Below are 12,313 nucleotides of genomic sequence, written 5' to 3' on the forward strand. Positions count from 1 at the left end.
TAACTTCTTTGTTCATTCATTTTCTCCTAGTTTGCTCCTTGTCCATTTTAAAGGTCTACATGGAACTCTGCCTCAAGACCCATGGCAGTGAAACATTGGTTCACTATATTTGTCTGAGTCATGTTGCTTCTTTGTAAATGTTTTCCTTGATTTTTCAACGGCAGCTGGCCATTGGGGATAATGAGTCGTGGCGTTCCCTCCTCTGCCTTAGGTAGACAATGTCAAGGAACAATGTACTTTGGAACTAGATCTTCCCTGATGAAAAAAGAAGTCTTCAGAATTGTTATGCCAGGCAAACGGAAAAAGCCTCTTCCTTCACCTTCTCTGATAATCTGGAGACTCAGAGAACATGCCTTTTTTTCTCAACCTAGGATGAGAAACCACGAGACAGTTCTGCTCTTCTGCTCTGTCAGAATCCTGTTGACTCTGTCCTTGTGAGGACGGGACACACTGAGGACAGTTGTTTTTCATCTTAAACATAGAAATGTACAAACACCTTCTCAGTCTCCCCTTGGTGTCCATACATTTGTTGCTTACATCTGTGTCTCTATTTCATTTCTAAATCTCATCTTAAGTAAGCAAGTATATATAACCTAAGACTTGTAGAAATGAATCCTGTAACAGCTATCAGGTGGAGGAGGGATCAATTTGCCTTAAATGACATTTTCAGATTCTTTCTAACCTAACTACACCATGAGTTAAAGGTTATACATTGAAGCGCCTACATACCCAAGAAATGTCTCCATATTTAAAAACAGAATCATTTTATGAGGAACTCCACAGATTAAAAATGTCTCCCATATCGTCATTGCTGCACTTTCAGGGCTAACCAAAAGCAGTGTTTTTACTAGCCTATTTCTGACTGTTTTCACAATAAGATCCAAAAGGGCTTCACTTCCTTGTTACTTTGGAAATCTCCATTTCCTATCAACATTTATCTTTAGATGACAACTAGCAGCAATTGTGAAAACCATGCTTGCCGAAGGACAGTGCCACCTAGTGAGGAGAGAGTACCAGCTATTTGCCCATAAAATCAGGAAACTAATGTCTCCCTTTCCATCCAGCACTGGGAAAAATGCTGAACTTCCTAACCAGAAGCTGCACAGTGGTCAGAGTAGTTATCGCAACACCCATGAACAAGTCCAGGGAGGAGCCGACATTAAGAAGTTCTGGCATGTACAGTGTGCTTTGCCAGGATGCCAGTTCAGCAGGCAGAGTTTCACAGAGCTTCCTTCTCTCTGTTCTCAGCTGTTCTCTCTGTTCTCAGAACAGCGGCAGGGGAAGGTGCTGGAACTATGTAGGTCTCCACTACTGCATTCTTATAACTGATCTTGCAGAGATAAATGAGAAAGCACCTTACAGCATTGTGGACCTAAAATAAAGCTTCAAATTAAATTTAAAGTGCATCTCAGTCATTTAAATTAGAGGGCAATTTGTATTGAGATTAAAATGATATAGTTGAATTCTTGATTGATTTCCCCATTTAATCTAGTCCTATAAAAAGGCAATTACTGATGTATTTGTTAACAAATTTATGCAGGTAAATAACTAGTAAATAAGTTTGGTTTCACAAATTTGATTGTTCTCATGCCTCAGTGGAAGAGTAGTTTGACTTTTAAAAAATTTTGTGCTATTTTTAACTTATCAGCAAGGCCAAATAAATCAGTAACTCCCTCCTGAAAGCAAATTAATCAACATTCCCTTAATCCCCTTAGGAGGCTGTGGCTTTGGCTTGGTGAATATTCTGAGAGCAGCACACTCCCATAGAATGCTCTGGATTATTTCTGTGTTTCAGTAAAGAGCTTCAAAATGGGCACAGGATCTTTAAAAAAAAAAAGTGTGATTGAGCGGCATGTGGCCTGGAGCCCTCCTGATCTGTGAGTGACACCCACTGCCAGAAATTAGAGCAAAAACCAACCCAGAATCCCTAAACCCTTTATCACACAATGGAATTCTGAGATGATACAGGGCAGGAAATGCAGATGAGGCTGGTAGAATCAAGAAACCTCTTTAAATATGTGAATCAAATGTTATTATCCCTGTGACATATCAGGTACGTTTAGCCTAATCTCAGGAGGATTCCCAGGGCATGAGGGTGAGACGCAGAGCTTTCAGCCACATTGATCCAAAGCTCCGTAGGATCTGTAAGAGCGCTTGAGTATAAGAACAGAAGGATGAATTCAACTCCACCAGCCAGGGTGGGGAAACTAACAGTCAGGAATGTGAGACACAGCCCTTCTGCTAACCCTCTCCGTCCTCCACCCAGCCCTACCTAGGAATTTTGAGTTGAGAAATGTGTGCCTGAAAATGCCCTAAAGATGCTAGAAGTTCTGGTTGGTCAAACCACAGACTGTACTAGGTCTCTCTCTTCTGCAAATCAGCAGTGTGCTAAAGGCAATTCTTCTCCTCTGTTACAGCTACAGCTGACCAGTCGGCAGCTTCTTTTGAGATGGAAATGTCTCAGACTGGCTTCAGTGCTCATTACTCACAGGTACATTGACCACTTGGTAGAAATTTTTTTTTTTTTTCTGAGGTTTCCTTTCCCAAAGCCAACACCCAGACATCAGCATTACAGGTGCAACTTGCAGCTCATGGCATGAGCAGTTATTCAGACCATGTTGTTTCTAATCCAAATAGGAAACAGCATTTCACAGACTCCTTATTAGGAAAGCATGTTATCGTACACAGCTCACTACATTGTACTAATAATTGTGAATCAGACAGTTTGAGGTCTGCCTTCTATAATTATACATCTAGCTAAATAAAATATTTAACATATTTGCTAAAGGTATGGAATGTATCTTTTTCTTGGTGTCAAGGTATTCAAGGGTCTTGCTAGAATTCCATGTTCAAGACCCAGGTTTCTTAGCAGCCATAAAGCAGAAAGGCAAGATCAGAAAATATATCCTTTGTAGTTGATGGAAGAAATGGTACCGTGGTCCCTGCACAAGAATATTGACATTTCAGTGTGTAATTGTATTGTATGACCTAGGGAAATTTACTTATTCTGCCTCAGTTTCTTCTGTAAAAGAAGTGGTAATAATGGCATCTAGCCCAATGGATTATTGTGCCAATTTTATGATTTAATATATGTAAAGCACTTTGAACAGTACTTAACATATTGTTAATGCTCTTGCTATTTGCTCTTACTATTTTTGTTAAATATCATTGTTTTCTCTATTTGGATATAAGGACTGGGTCATGCTTGGAGCAGTCGGAGCCTATGATTGGAATGGAACAGTCGTCATGCAGAAGGCTAATCAAATCATAATTCCCCAAAACACGACCTTTAATGTTGAGTCTACCAAAAAGAATGAACCTCTTGCTTCTTATTTAGGTAAAGTTTGTATGTAATTGAGAGAAAGTTGTTTTTTTTTTTAATTTTTGTGTTTTTTATTTTTAGTATTATTTGCTTATATTTATATAAGCAAATTTTATATATAAAATTTAAATATATAAGCGTAAATATATAAGCATAAATATATACACTTAAATATATAAGCGTATTTTGTAAGAGAGATCACGTCTAAGAGTTAGATATTTTAGATGTTAGAGACCCATGATGGCCTCTGAGTAGCCTTAGCAAAAATAACAGAACGTGGAGGAGCCTTTCTCAGAAGGGCTGCCTACACAGGAAATGATTTGGGCTGAAACGCACATTTTTTGAGGTCTCTCTGTGTCTGGTATTCGTGTTAATGTCAAGAAGTGCTTCAGACCCAGTGGACAGGAAACAAAGGTAGAAAAAGAGGACTTGACTTGGCCTATCCTGCAGATCAGACTCCCATATTCTCTTAAATATCCTCTATCATTAGTTTCTCTCTATGGGTCCTAATTTTGGAAAGTAAACTTTTAACTTGTTTTGTCATATGACTTCTTTAATACCTCTGTTCACAATCAGATACATATTGAAGTGAAACCCAGTAATGTAACGATTTTCCAAAGACTTGCCTAGAACGAGGAGGTGTGTGCCTGGTGTCACTTTATTCTGAATCTGTGTCAGGCTGGGAGCTGCCTGGGGGATGCCTGGGGACTCTTCTGTCACTGGTCAGGCTCAGTAAACACTTGGGAGGGACTAGGATGGAAAGGACCCTCAGGGTATGGTTTTTCAGCTCTCTCTCTTCACTCTACAAATATTTTAGGAGCATCTCTCTTGCCCCAGGCATTGTTCTTGGTGCTGGGGATACAGTGGTAAAGAAAACAAATACGTGCTGTGTTCATATTTTAGCATGTTAGCAGTCCTGTCTGGGATCTTTATGTCCTGGAAGTCTTTTTCTCTCTCTATCCCAGTTTCTTTCTATTTTATAGGAAGGTGGCAGGTCTTTTACTGGCACAGCCATACATCTTATTCAAGGGCACGTATTAAAGCTGTAGAGGCAACAGGATTTAAGAAGAATAAAGAGTCTAAGCAGTTTTGATAATTAAAAATATAGTGGTAAGCAGCAGGTATAATGGGAGCGCTAAACCCCCATAAGACATGTTAAACTGCACTAATGGAAGTCTAGTCTATTTCTCATAAAAGTCCTATTTCATTCTGCCCTAGTCGGACGGAGAGCAGCTAAAGTATTCTAAGCATTGTCCTAAGCATCACACATTACAAAAGAAAATGCCAAACTAGAATTGCCAGTAAAAAACTATCTGAAGGATACAGATCTAAAAACAATCCCCATCTACCCATCCCTCTCCCCACCAAACCTGAAAAAATTGGTGGTTAGAAAACAAAGTATACACTGCATGTCTTTTAAATATTTGGAGGATTGTGATATAAAATCAAGGGGTTGGCATTAAAATTCATATTGAGTTTTAGCACTAAAAGAGATCTTAGAAAGCGAATGGTACACATCTGATTTGCCAAATTAAGAAATTGAGGAGTAGAAATATTATGTCGCAGCTAACTGTGGCAAATCTGAAAGTAGAATCTAGGTTTTTTGATTCTTATTCCAGTGTTTGTTTCACCATACTAAAATGCCTGATTCTGGGTTGATCAAGAAAGCACTTATAAATAATGAGTACCTGCAGTGTGCCAAACATTCAGTTATAAATTGAGGATAACAAGATAAATAAGGGATATTATCCCTGCATTGACAAAGCTTACCTTTCTGGATAAGAGACAATAACAGAACCAACCAAATCCTGTCAGTATGATATGAGCTGTGACATAGGATACCTAAAAAAGAGGACAGGAGGTTAGGTTAGATAATTTCCTTTTTAATTTTTATTTTATTTTTATATACGGCAGGTTCTTATTCATTATCCATTTTATACATATTAGTGTATATATGTCAGTCCCAATATCCCAATTCATCACACCACCGCCCTCCCCCCGCCAGCCACTTTTCTCCCTTGGTGTCCATACATTTGTTCTCTACATCTGTGTCTCCATTTCAGCCCTGCAAACCGGTTCATCTGTACCATTTTTCTAGGTTCCACGTATATGCGTTAATATACGATATTTGTTTTTCTCTTTCTGCCTTACTTCACTCTATATGACTGTCTCTAGATCCATCCATATCTCTACAAATGACCAAATTTCGTTCCTTTTTATAGCTCAGTAGTATTCCATTGTATATATGTGCCACATCTTCTTTATCCATTCATCTGTGGATGGACACTTAGGCTGCTTCCATGACCTGGCTATTGTAAATAGAGCTGCAATGAACATTGTGGTACATGACTCTTTTTGAATTATGGTTTTCTCAGGGTATATGCCAAGTAGTGGAATTGCTGGATCATATGGTAATTCTGTTTTTAGTTTTTTAAGGAACTTCCATACTGTTCTCCATAGTGGCTATATCAATTTACATTCCCACCAACAGTGCAAGAGGGTTCCCTTTTCTCCACACCCTCTCCAGCATTTGTTGTTTCTAGATTTTCTGATGATGCCCATTCTAACGGGTGTGAGGTGATACCTCACTGCAGTTTTGATTTGCATTTCTCTAATAATTAGTGATGTTGAGCAGCTTTTCATGTACTTCTTGGCCATCTGTATGTCTTCTTTGGAGAAATGTCTATTTAGGTCTTCTGCCCATTTTTGGATTGTGTTGTTTGTTTTTTTAATATTGAGCTGCATGAGCTGTTTATATATTTTGGAGATTAATCCTTTGTCCGTTGATTCGTTTGCACATATTTTCTCCCATTCTGAGGGTTGTCTTTGCATCTTGATTGTAGTTTCCTTTGCTGTGCAAAAGCTTTTAAGTTTCATTAGGTCCCATTTGTTTATTTATGTTTTTATTTCCATTTGTCTAGGAGGTGGGTCAAAAAACATCTTGCTGTGATTTATGTCAAAGAGTGTTCTTCCTATGTTTCCTCTAAGACTTTTATAGTGTCCAGTCTTACATTTAGGCCTCTAATCCATTTTGAGTTTATTTTTGTGTATGGTGTTAGGGAGTGTTCTAATTTCATTCTTTTACATGTAGCTGTCCAGTTTTCCCAGCACAACTTATTGAAGACAATGTCTTTTCTCCATTGTATATCCTTGCCTCCTTTGTCATAGATTAGTTGACCATAGGTGCGTGGGTTTATCTCTGGGCTTTCTATCCTGTTCCATTGATCTATATTTCTGTTTTTGTGCCAGTACCATACTGTCTTGATTACCGTAGCTTTGTGGTATAGTCTGAAGTCAGGGAGTCTGATTCCTCCAGCTCTGTTTTTTTCCCTCAAGACTGCTTTGCCTATTCGGGGTCTTTTGTATCTCCATACAAATTTTAAGGTTTTTTGTTCTAGTTCTGTAAAAAATGCCATTGGTAATTTGATAGGGATTGCATTGAATCTGTAGATTGCTTTGGGTAGTATAGTCATTTTCACAATATTAATTCTTCCAATCCAAGAACATGGTATATCTCTCCATCTGTTGGTATCTTTAATTTCTTTCATCAGTGTCTTATAGTTTTCTGCCTACAGGTCTTTTGTCTCCATAGGTAGGTTTATTCCTAGGTATTTTATTCTTTTTGTTGCAATGGCAAATGGGAGTGTTTCCATAATTTCTCTTTCAGATTTTTCATCATTAGTATATAGGAATACAAGAGATTTCTGTGCATTAATTTTGTATCCTGCAACTTTACCAAATTCATTGATTAGCTCTAGTAGTTTTCTGGTGGCATTTTTAGGATTCTCTATGTATAGTATCACATCATCTGCAGACAGTGACAGTTTTACTTCTTCTTTTCCAATTTGTATTCCTTTTATTTCTTCTTCTTCTCTGATTGCCATGGCTAGGACTTCCAAAACTATGTCGAATAATAGTGGTGAGAGTGGACATCCTTGTCTCATTCCTGATCTTAGAGGAAATGCTTTCAGCGTTTCACCATTGAGAATGATGTTTGCTGTGGGTTTGTCATATATGGCCTTTATTATGTTGAGGTAGGTTCCCTCTATGCCCACTTTCTGGAGAGTTTTTATCATAAATGGATGTTGAATTTTGTCAAAAGCTTTTTCTGCATCTATTGAGATGATCATATGGTTTCTCTTCTTCAATTTGTTAGTGTGGTGTATCACATTGATTGATTTGCGTATATTGAAGAATCCTTGCATCCCTGGGATAAATCCGACTTGATCATGGTGCATGATCCTTTTAATGTGTTGTTGGATTCTGTTTGCTAGTATCTGGTTGAGGATTTTTGCATCTATATTCATCAGTGATATTGGCCTGTAATTTTCTTTTTTTGTAGTATCTTTGTCTGGTTTTGGTATCAGGGTGATGGTGGCCTAATAGAAAGAGTTTGGGAGTGTTCCTTCCTCTGCAATTTTTTGGAAGAGTTTGAGAAGGATGGGTGTTAGCTCTTCTCTAAATGTTTGGTAGAATTCACCTGTGAAGGCTTCTCGTCCTGGACTTTTGTTTGTTGGAAGATTTTTAATCACAGTTTCAGTTTCATTCCTTGTGAACTGTCTGTTCATATTTTCTATTTCTTTCTGGTTCAGTCTTGGAGGGTTATACCTTTCTAAGAATTTGTCCATTTCTTCCAGGTTGTCCATTTTATTGGCATAGAGTTGCTTGTAGTAGTCTCTTAGGATGCTTTATTTCTGTGGTGTCTGTTGTAACTTCTTCTTTTTCATTTCTAATTTCATTGATTTGAGTCCTCTCCCTCTTTTTCTTGATGAGTCTGGCTAATGGTTTATCAATTTTGTTTATCTTCTCAAAGAACCAGCTTTTAGTTTTATTTATCTTTGCTATTGTTTTCTTTTTTTCTATTTCATTTATTTCTGCTCTGATCTTTATGATTTCTTTCCTTCTGCTAACTTTGGGTTTTGTTTTTTCTTCTTTCTCTAGTTCCTTTAGGTGTAAGGTTAGATTATTTATTTGAGATTTTTCTTGTTTCTTGAGGTAGGATTGTATTGCTATAAACTTCCCTCTTAGAACTGCTTTTGCTCCATCTCATAGGTTTTGGATTGTCGTGTTTTCATTGACATTTGTCTCTAGGTATTTTCTGATTTCCTCTTTGATTTCTTCAGTGATCTCTTGGTTATTTAGTAACGTATTGTTTAGCCTCCATGTGTTTGTGTTTTTTACATATTTTTCCCTGTAATTGATTTCTAATCTCATAGCGTTGTGGTCAGAAAAGATGCTTGATATGATTTCAATTTTCTTAAATTTACTGAGGCTTAATTTGTGACCCAAGATATGATCTACCCTGGAGAATGTTCTGTGCACACTTGAGAAGAAAGTGTGATCTGCTGTTTTTGGATGGAATGTCCTATAAATATCAATTAAATCTATCTGGTCTATTGTGTTATTTAAAGCTTGTGTTTCCTTATTAATTTTCTGCTTGGATGATCTGTCCATTGGTGTAAGTGAGATGTTAAAGTCCCCCACTATTATTGTGTTACTGTCGATTTCCTCTTTTATAGCTGTTAGCAGTTGCCTTATGTATTGAGGTGCTCCTATGTTGGGTGCATATGTATTTATAATTGTTATATCTTCTTCTTGAATTGATCCCTTGATCATTATGTAGTGTCCTTCCTTGTCTCTTGTAACATTCTTTATTTTAAAGTCTATATTATCTGATATGAGTATTGCTACTCCAGCTTTCTTTTGATTTCCATTTGTAAGGAATATCTTTTTCCATCTCCTCACTTTCAATCTGTATGTGTCCCTAGGTCTGATGTAGGCCTCTTGTAGACAGCATATATATGGGTCTTGTTTTTGTATCCATTCAGTGAGCCTGTGTCTTTTGGTTGGAGCATTTAATCCATTCACATTGAAGGTAATTATCGATATGTATGTTCCTATTACCATTTTCTTAATTGTTATGGGTTTGTTTTTGTAGGTCCTTTTCTTCTCTTGTGTTTCCCACTTAGAGAAGTTCCTTTAGAGCTGGTTTGGTGGTGCTGAATTCTCTTAGGTTTTGCTTGTCTGCAAAGCTTTTGATTTCTCCATCGAATCTGAATGAGATCCTTGCCGGCTAGAGTAATCTTGGTTGTAGGTTCTTCCCTTTCATCACTTTAAGTATATCATGCCACTCCCTTCTGGCTTGTAGAGTTTCTGCTGAGAAATCAGCTGTTAACCTTATGGGAGTTCCCTTGTATGTTAATTGTCATTTTTCCCTTGTTGCCTTCAATAATTTTTCTTTGTCTTTAATTTTTGCCAATTTGATTACTATGTGTCTCGGCATGTTTCTCCTTAGGTTTATCCTTCCTGGGACTCTGCGCTTCCTGGACTTGGGTGGCTATTTCCTTTCCCATGTTAGGGAAGTTCTCAACTATATTCTCTTGAAATATTTTCTTGGGTCCTTTCTCTCTCTCTTCTCCTTCTGAGACCCCTATGATGCGAATGTTGTTGCATCTAATGTTGTCCCAGAAGTCTCTTAGGCTGTCTTCATTTCTTTTCATTATTTTTTCTTTATTCTGTTCTGCAGCAGTGAATTCCACTATTCTGTCTTCCAGGTCACTTACCCGTTCTTCTGCCTCAGTTATTCTGCTATTGATTCCTTCTAGTGTAGTTTTCATTTCAGTTATTGTATTGTTGATCTCTGTTTGTTTGTTCTTTAATTCTTCTAGGTCTTTGTTAAACATTTCTTGCATCTTCTCGATCTTTGCCTCCATTCTTTTTCCGAGGTCCTGGATCATCTTCACTATCATTGTTCTGAATTCTTTTTCTGGAAGGTTGTCTATCTCCACTTCATTTAGTTGTTTTTCTGGGGTTTTATCTTGTTCCTTCATCTGGTACATAGCCCTCTGCCTTTTCATCTTGTCTATTTTTCTGTGAATGTGGTTTTTGTTCCACAGGCTGCAGGATTGTAGTTCTTCTTGCTTCTGCTGTCTGCCCTCTGGTGTATGAGGCTAAGAGGCTTGTGCAAGTTTCCTGATGGGAGGGACTGGTGGTGGGTAGAGCTGACTGTTGCACTAGTGGGCAGAGCTCAGTAAATCTTTAATCCGCTTGACTGCTGATGGATGAGGCTGGGTTCCCTCCCTGTTGGTTGTTTGGCCTGAAGTGACCCAACACTGGAGCCTACCCGGGCTCTTTGGTGGGGCTAATGGCAGACTCTGGGAGGGCTCACACCAAGGAGTACTTCCCAGAACTTCTGCTGCCAGTGTCCTTGTGCTCATGGTGAGACACAGCCACCTCCCGCCTCTGCAGGAGACCCTCCAACACTAGTAGGTAGGTCTGGTTCAGTCTCCTATGGGGTTACTGCTCCTTCCTCTGGGTCCCGATGCGCACACTACTTTGTGTGTGCCCTCCAAGTGTAGAGTCTCTGTTTTCCCCAGTCCTGTCAAAGTCCTGCAGTCAAATCCCACTAGCCTTCAAAGTCTGATTCTCTAGGAATTCCTCCTCCCATTGCTGGACCCCCAGGTTGGGAAGCCTGACATGGAGCTCAGAGCCTTCACTCCAGTAGGTGGACTTCTGTGGTATAAGTGCTCTCCAGTTTGTGAATCACCCACCCAGCAGTTATGGGATTTGATTTTATTGTGATTGCACCCCTCCCACCATCTCATTGTGGCTTCTCCTTTGTCTTTGGATGTGGGGTATCTTTTTTGGTGAGTTCCAGTGTCTTCCTGTCGATGATTGTTCAGCAGTTAGATGTGATTCCGGTGTTCTTGTAAGAGGGAGTTAGAGCATGTCCTTCTACTCCACCATCTTGAACCAATCTCAGGTTAGATAATTTCTAAAGGTTCTTCATGTTCTAAGATTCTATGAGACTGTTCTATGTGAAATACCTAGAAATCAAGAACCAGTTTAACCTGAGGTTTCTTTCCATCCTAGATAGAAGAATCTGAGAACATTTGCCCTCATATGTAACAGTGGCATATAAAGTAATATAACTTTTTAGGAAAGTCGTTTGACGATGTGTATCCAGAGCCATAAAAATGTTTACACCACCTTGACCTCGAAATTCCATTTCTGAGTATCTAACCTAAAGAAAAAATCCAATAATTTAAGAATGCCAAGGGAACAATTGTTTTCATAGTATTTTATTGAGGTAAATGGCACATCCTTAATGTTCAAAAATATGGGAATAGTTAAGTAAATGGTAAATAGTAAATCCACTTAATGCAACATCATGCACCCATAAAAATAAAAATTATAAAGCTGCTGATCCCATCATACTTGAAGTGACTTGAAGTGGTTATGGCACTGGGTATACAGTCAGACAGTACAGAGATACTCTTGGGTTGTAGAATCTTGAGTTTGTTTTCTGACTCTGCCCCTGGTTATGGCTTTAGACAAATTGCCTCATTCCTCAAAGCCTCAATTTGCTTATTTATTTAAAAATATATATAAAATTTGGGTTTTTATGAAAATGAGATTAAATAATACCTGTAAGGTGCTTAGTGTTGTGCTTGACAGACAGCTGACCCTCAGTAGGTATTGTCTATTGTTGTATATTATGTAATATTATATAGAAAACATTCCTCTTATTATTAGTATTATGATAGGCAGAACAGCGCCCTAAAGATGTCCATGTCCTAATCCCCAGATCCAGATCTTATATGGCAAAAGGGACATTGCAGATGTGATTAAGTTAAAGATCTTGACATGAGGAGATTATCCTGAGATACCTGGCTGGGCCCAATCTCATCACATGGGTTTTTAAAATCAGAGAAGCTTTCCTGGATGTGGACAGGGGATGATAGAACTATAGAAAAGTGGTCAGAGATATGCAATATTGGCTTTTAAGATGGAGAAGGGGGGCCACAGCTAAGGAATGTGGGTGGTCTCTAGAAGCCACAGTGGGCAAGGAAATGGATTCTCCTCTACAGCATCCAGAAGGAACCCAGCCCTGCCAACACCGTGATTTTAGCCCAGGGAGACCTAGGTCTGATTTCTAACTTTAAAAGATAATATATTTGTGATGTGTTACCATCAAGTTTATGGTAATTT

General features: G+C 38.5%; 1 protein-coding gene across 1 annotated transcript in view; it reads left to right on the top strand.

Moving 5' to 3' along the window:
- Positions 1-12,313, top strand: part of ITGA1 (integrin subunit alpha 1) — a 172,499-nt gene that overhangs the window by 101,097 nt on the left and 59,089 nt on the right. Inside the window, exons 10-11 of the mRNA XM_068535329.1 lie at positions 2,418-2,491; positions 3,193-3,337. Of these exons, the coding sequence (XP_068391430.1) occupies positions 2,418-2,491; positions 3,193-3,337 (219 nt within the window). The remainder of the gene's footprint in view (positions 1-2,417; positions 2,492-3,192; positions 3,338-12,313) is intronic.

Source organism: Eschrichtius robustus, chromosome 2, assembly GCF_028021215.1.
Source record: "Eschrichtius robustus isolate mEscRob2 chromosome 2, mEscRob2.pri, whole genome shotgun sequence".
In the NCBI taxonomy this organism is placed as follows: Eukaryota; Metazoa; Chordata; class Mammalia; order Artiodactyla; family Eschrichtiidae; genus Eschrichtius; species Eschrichtius robustus.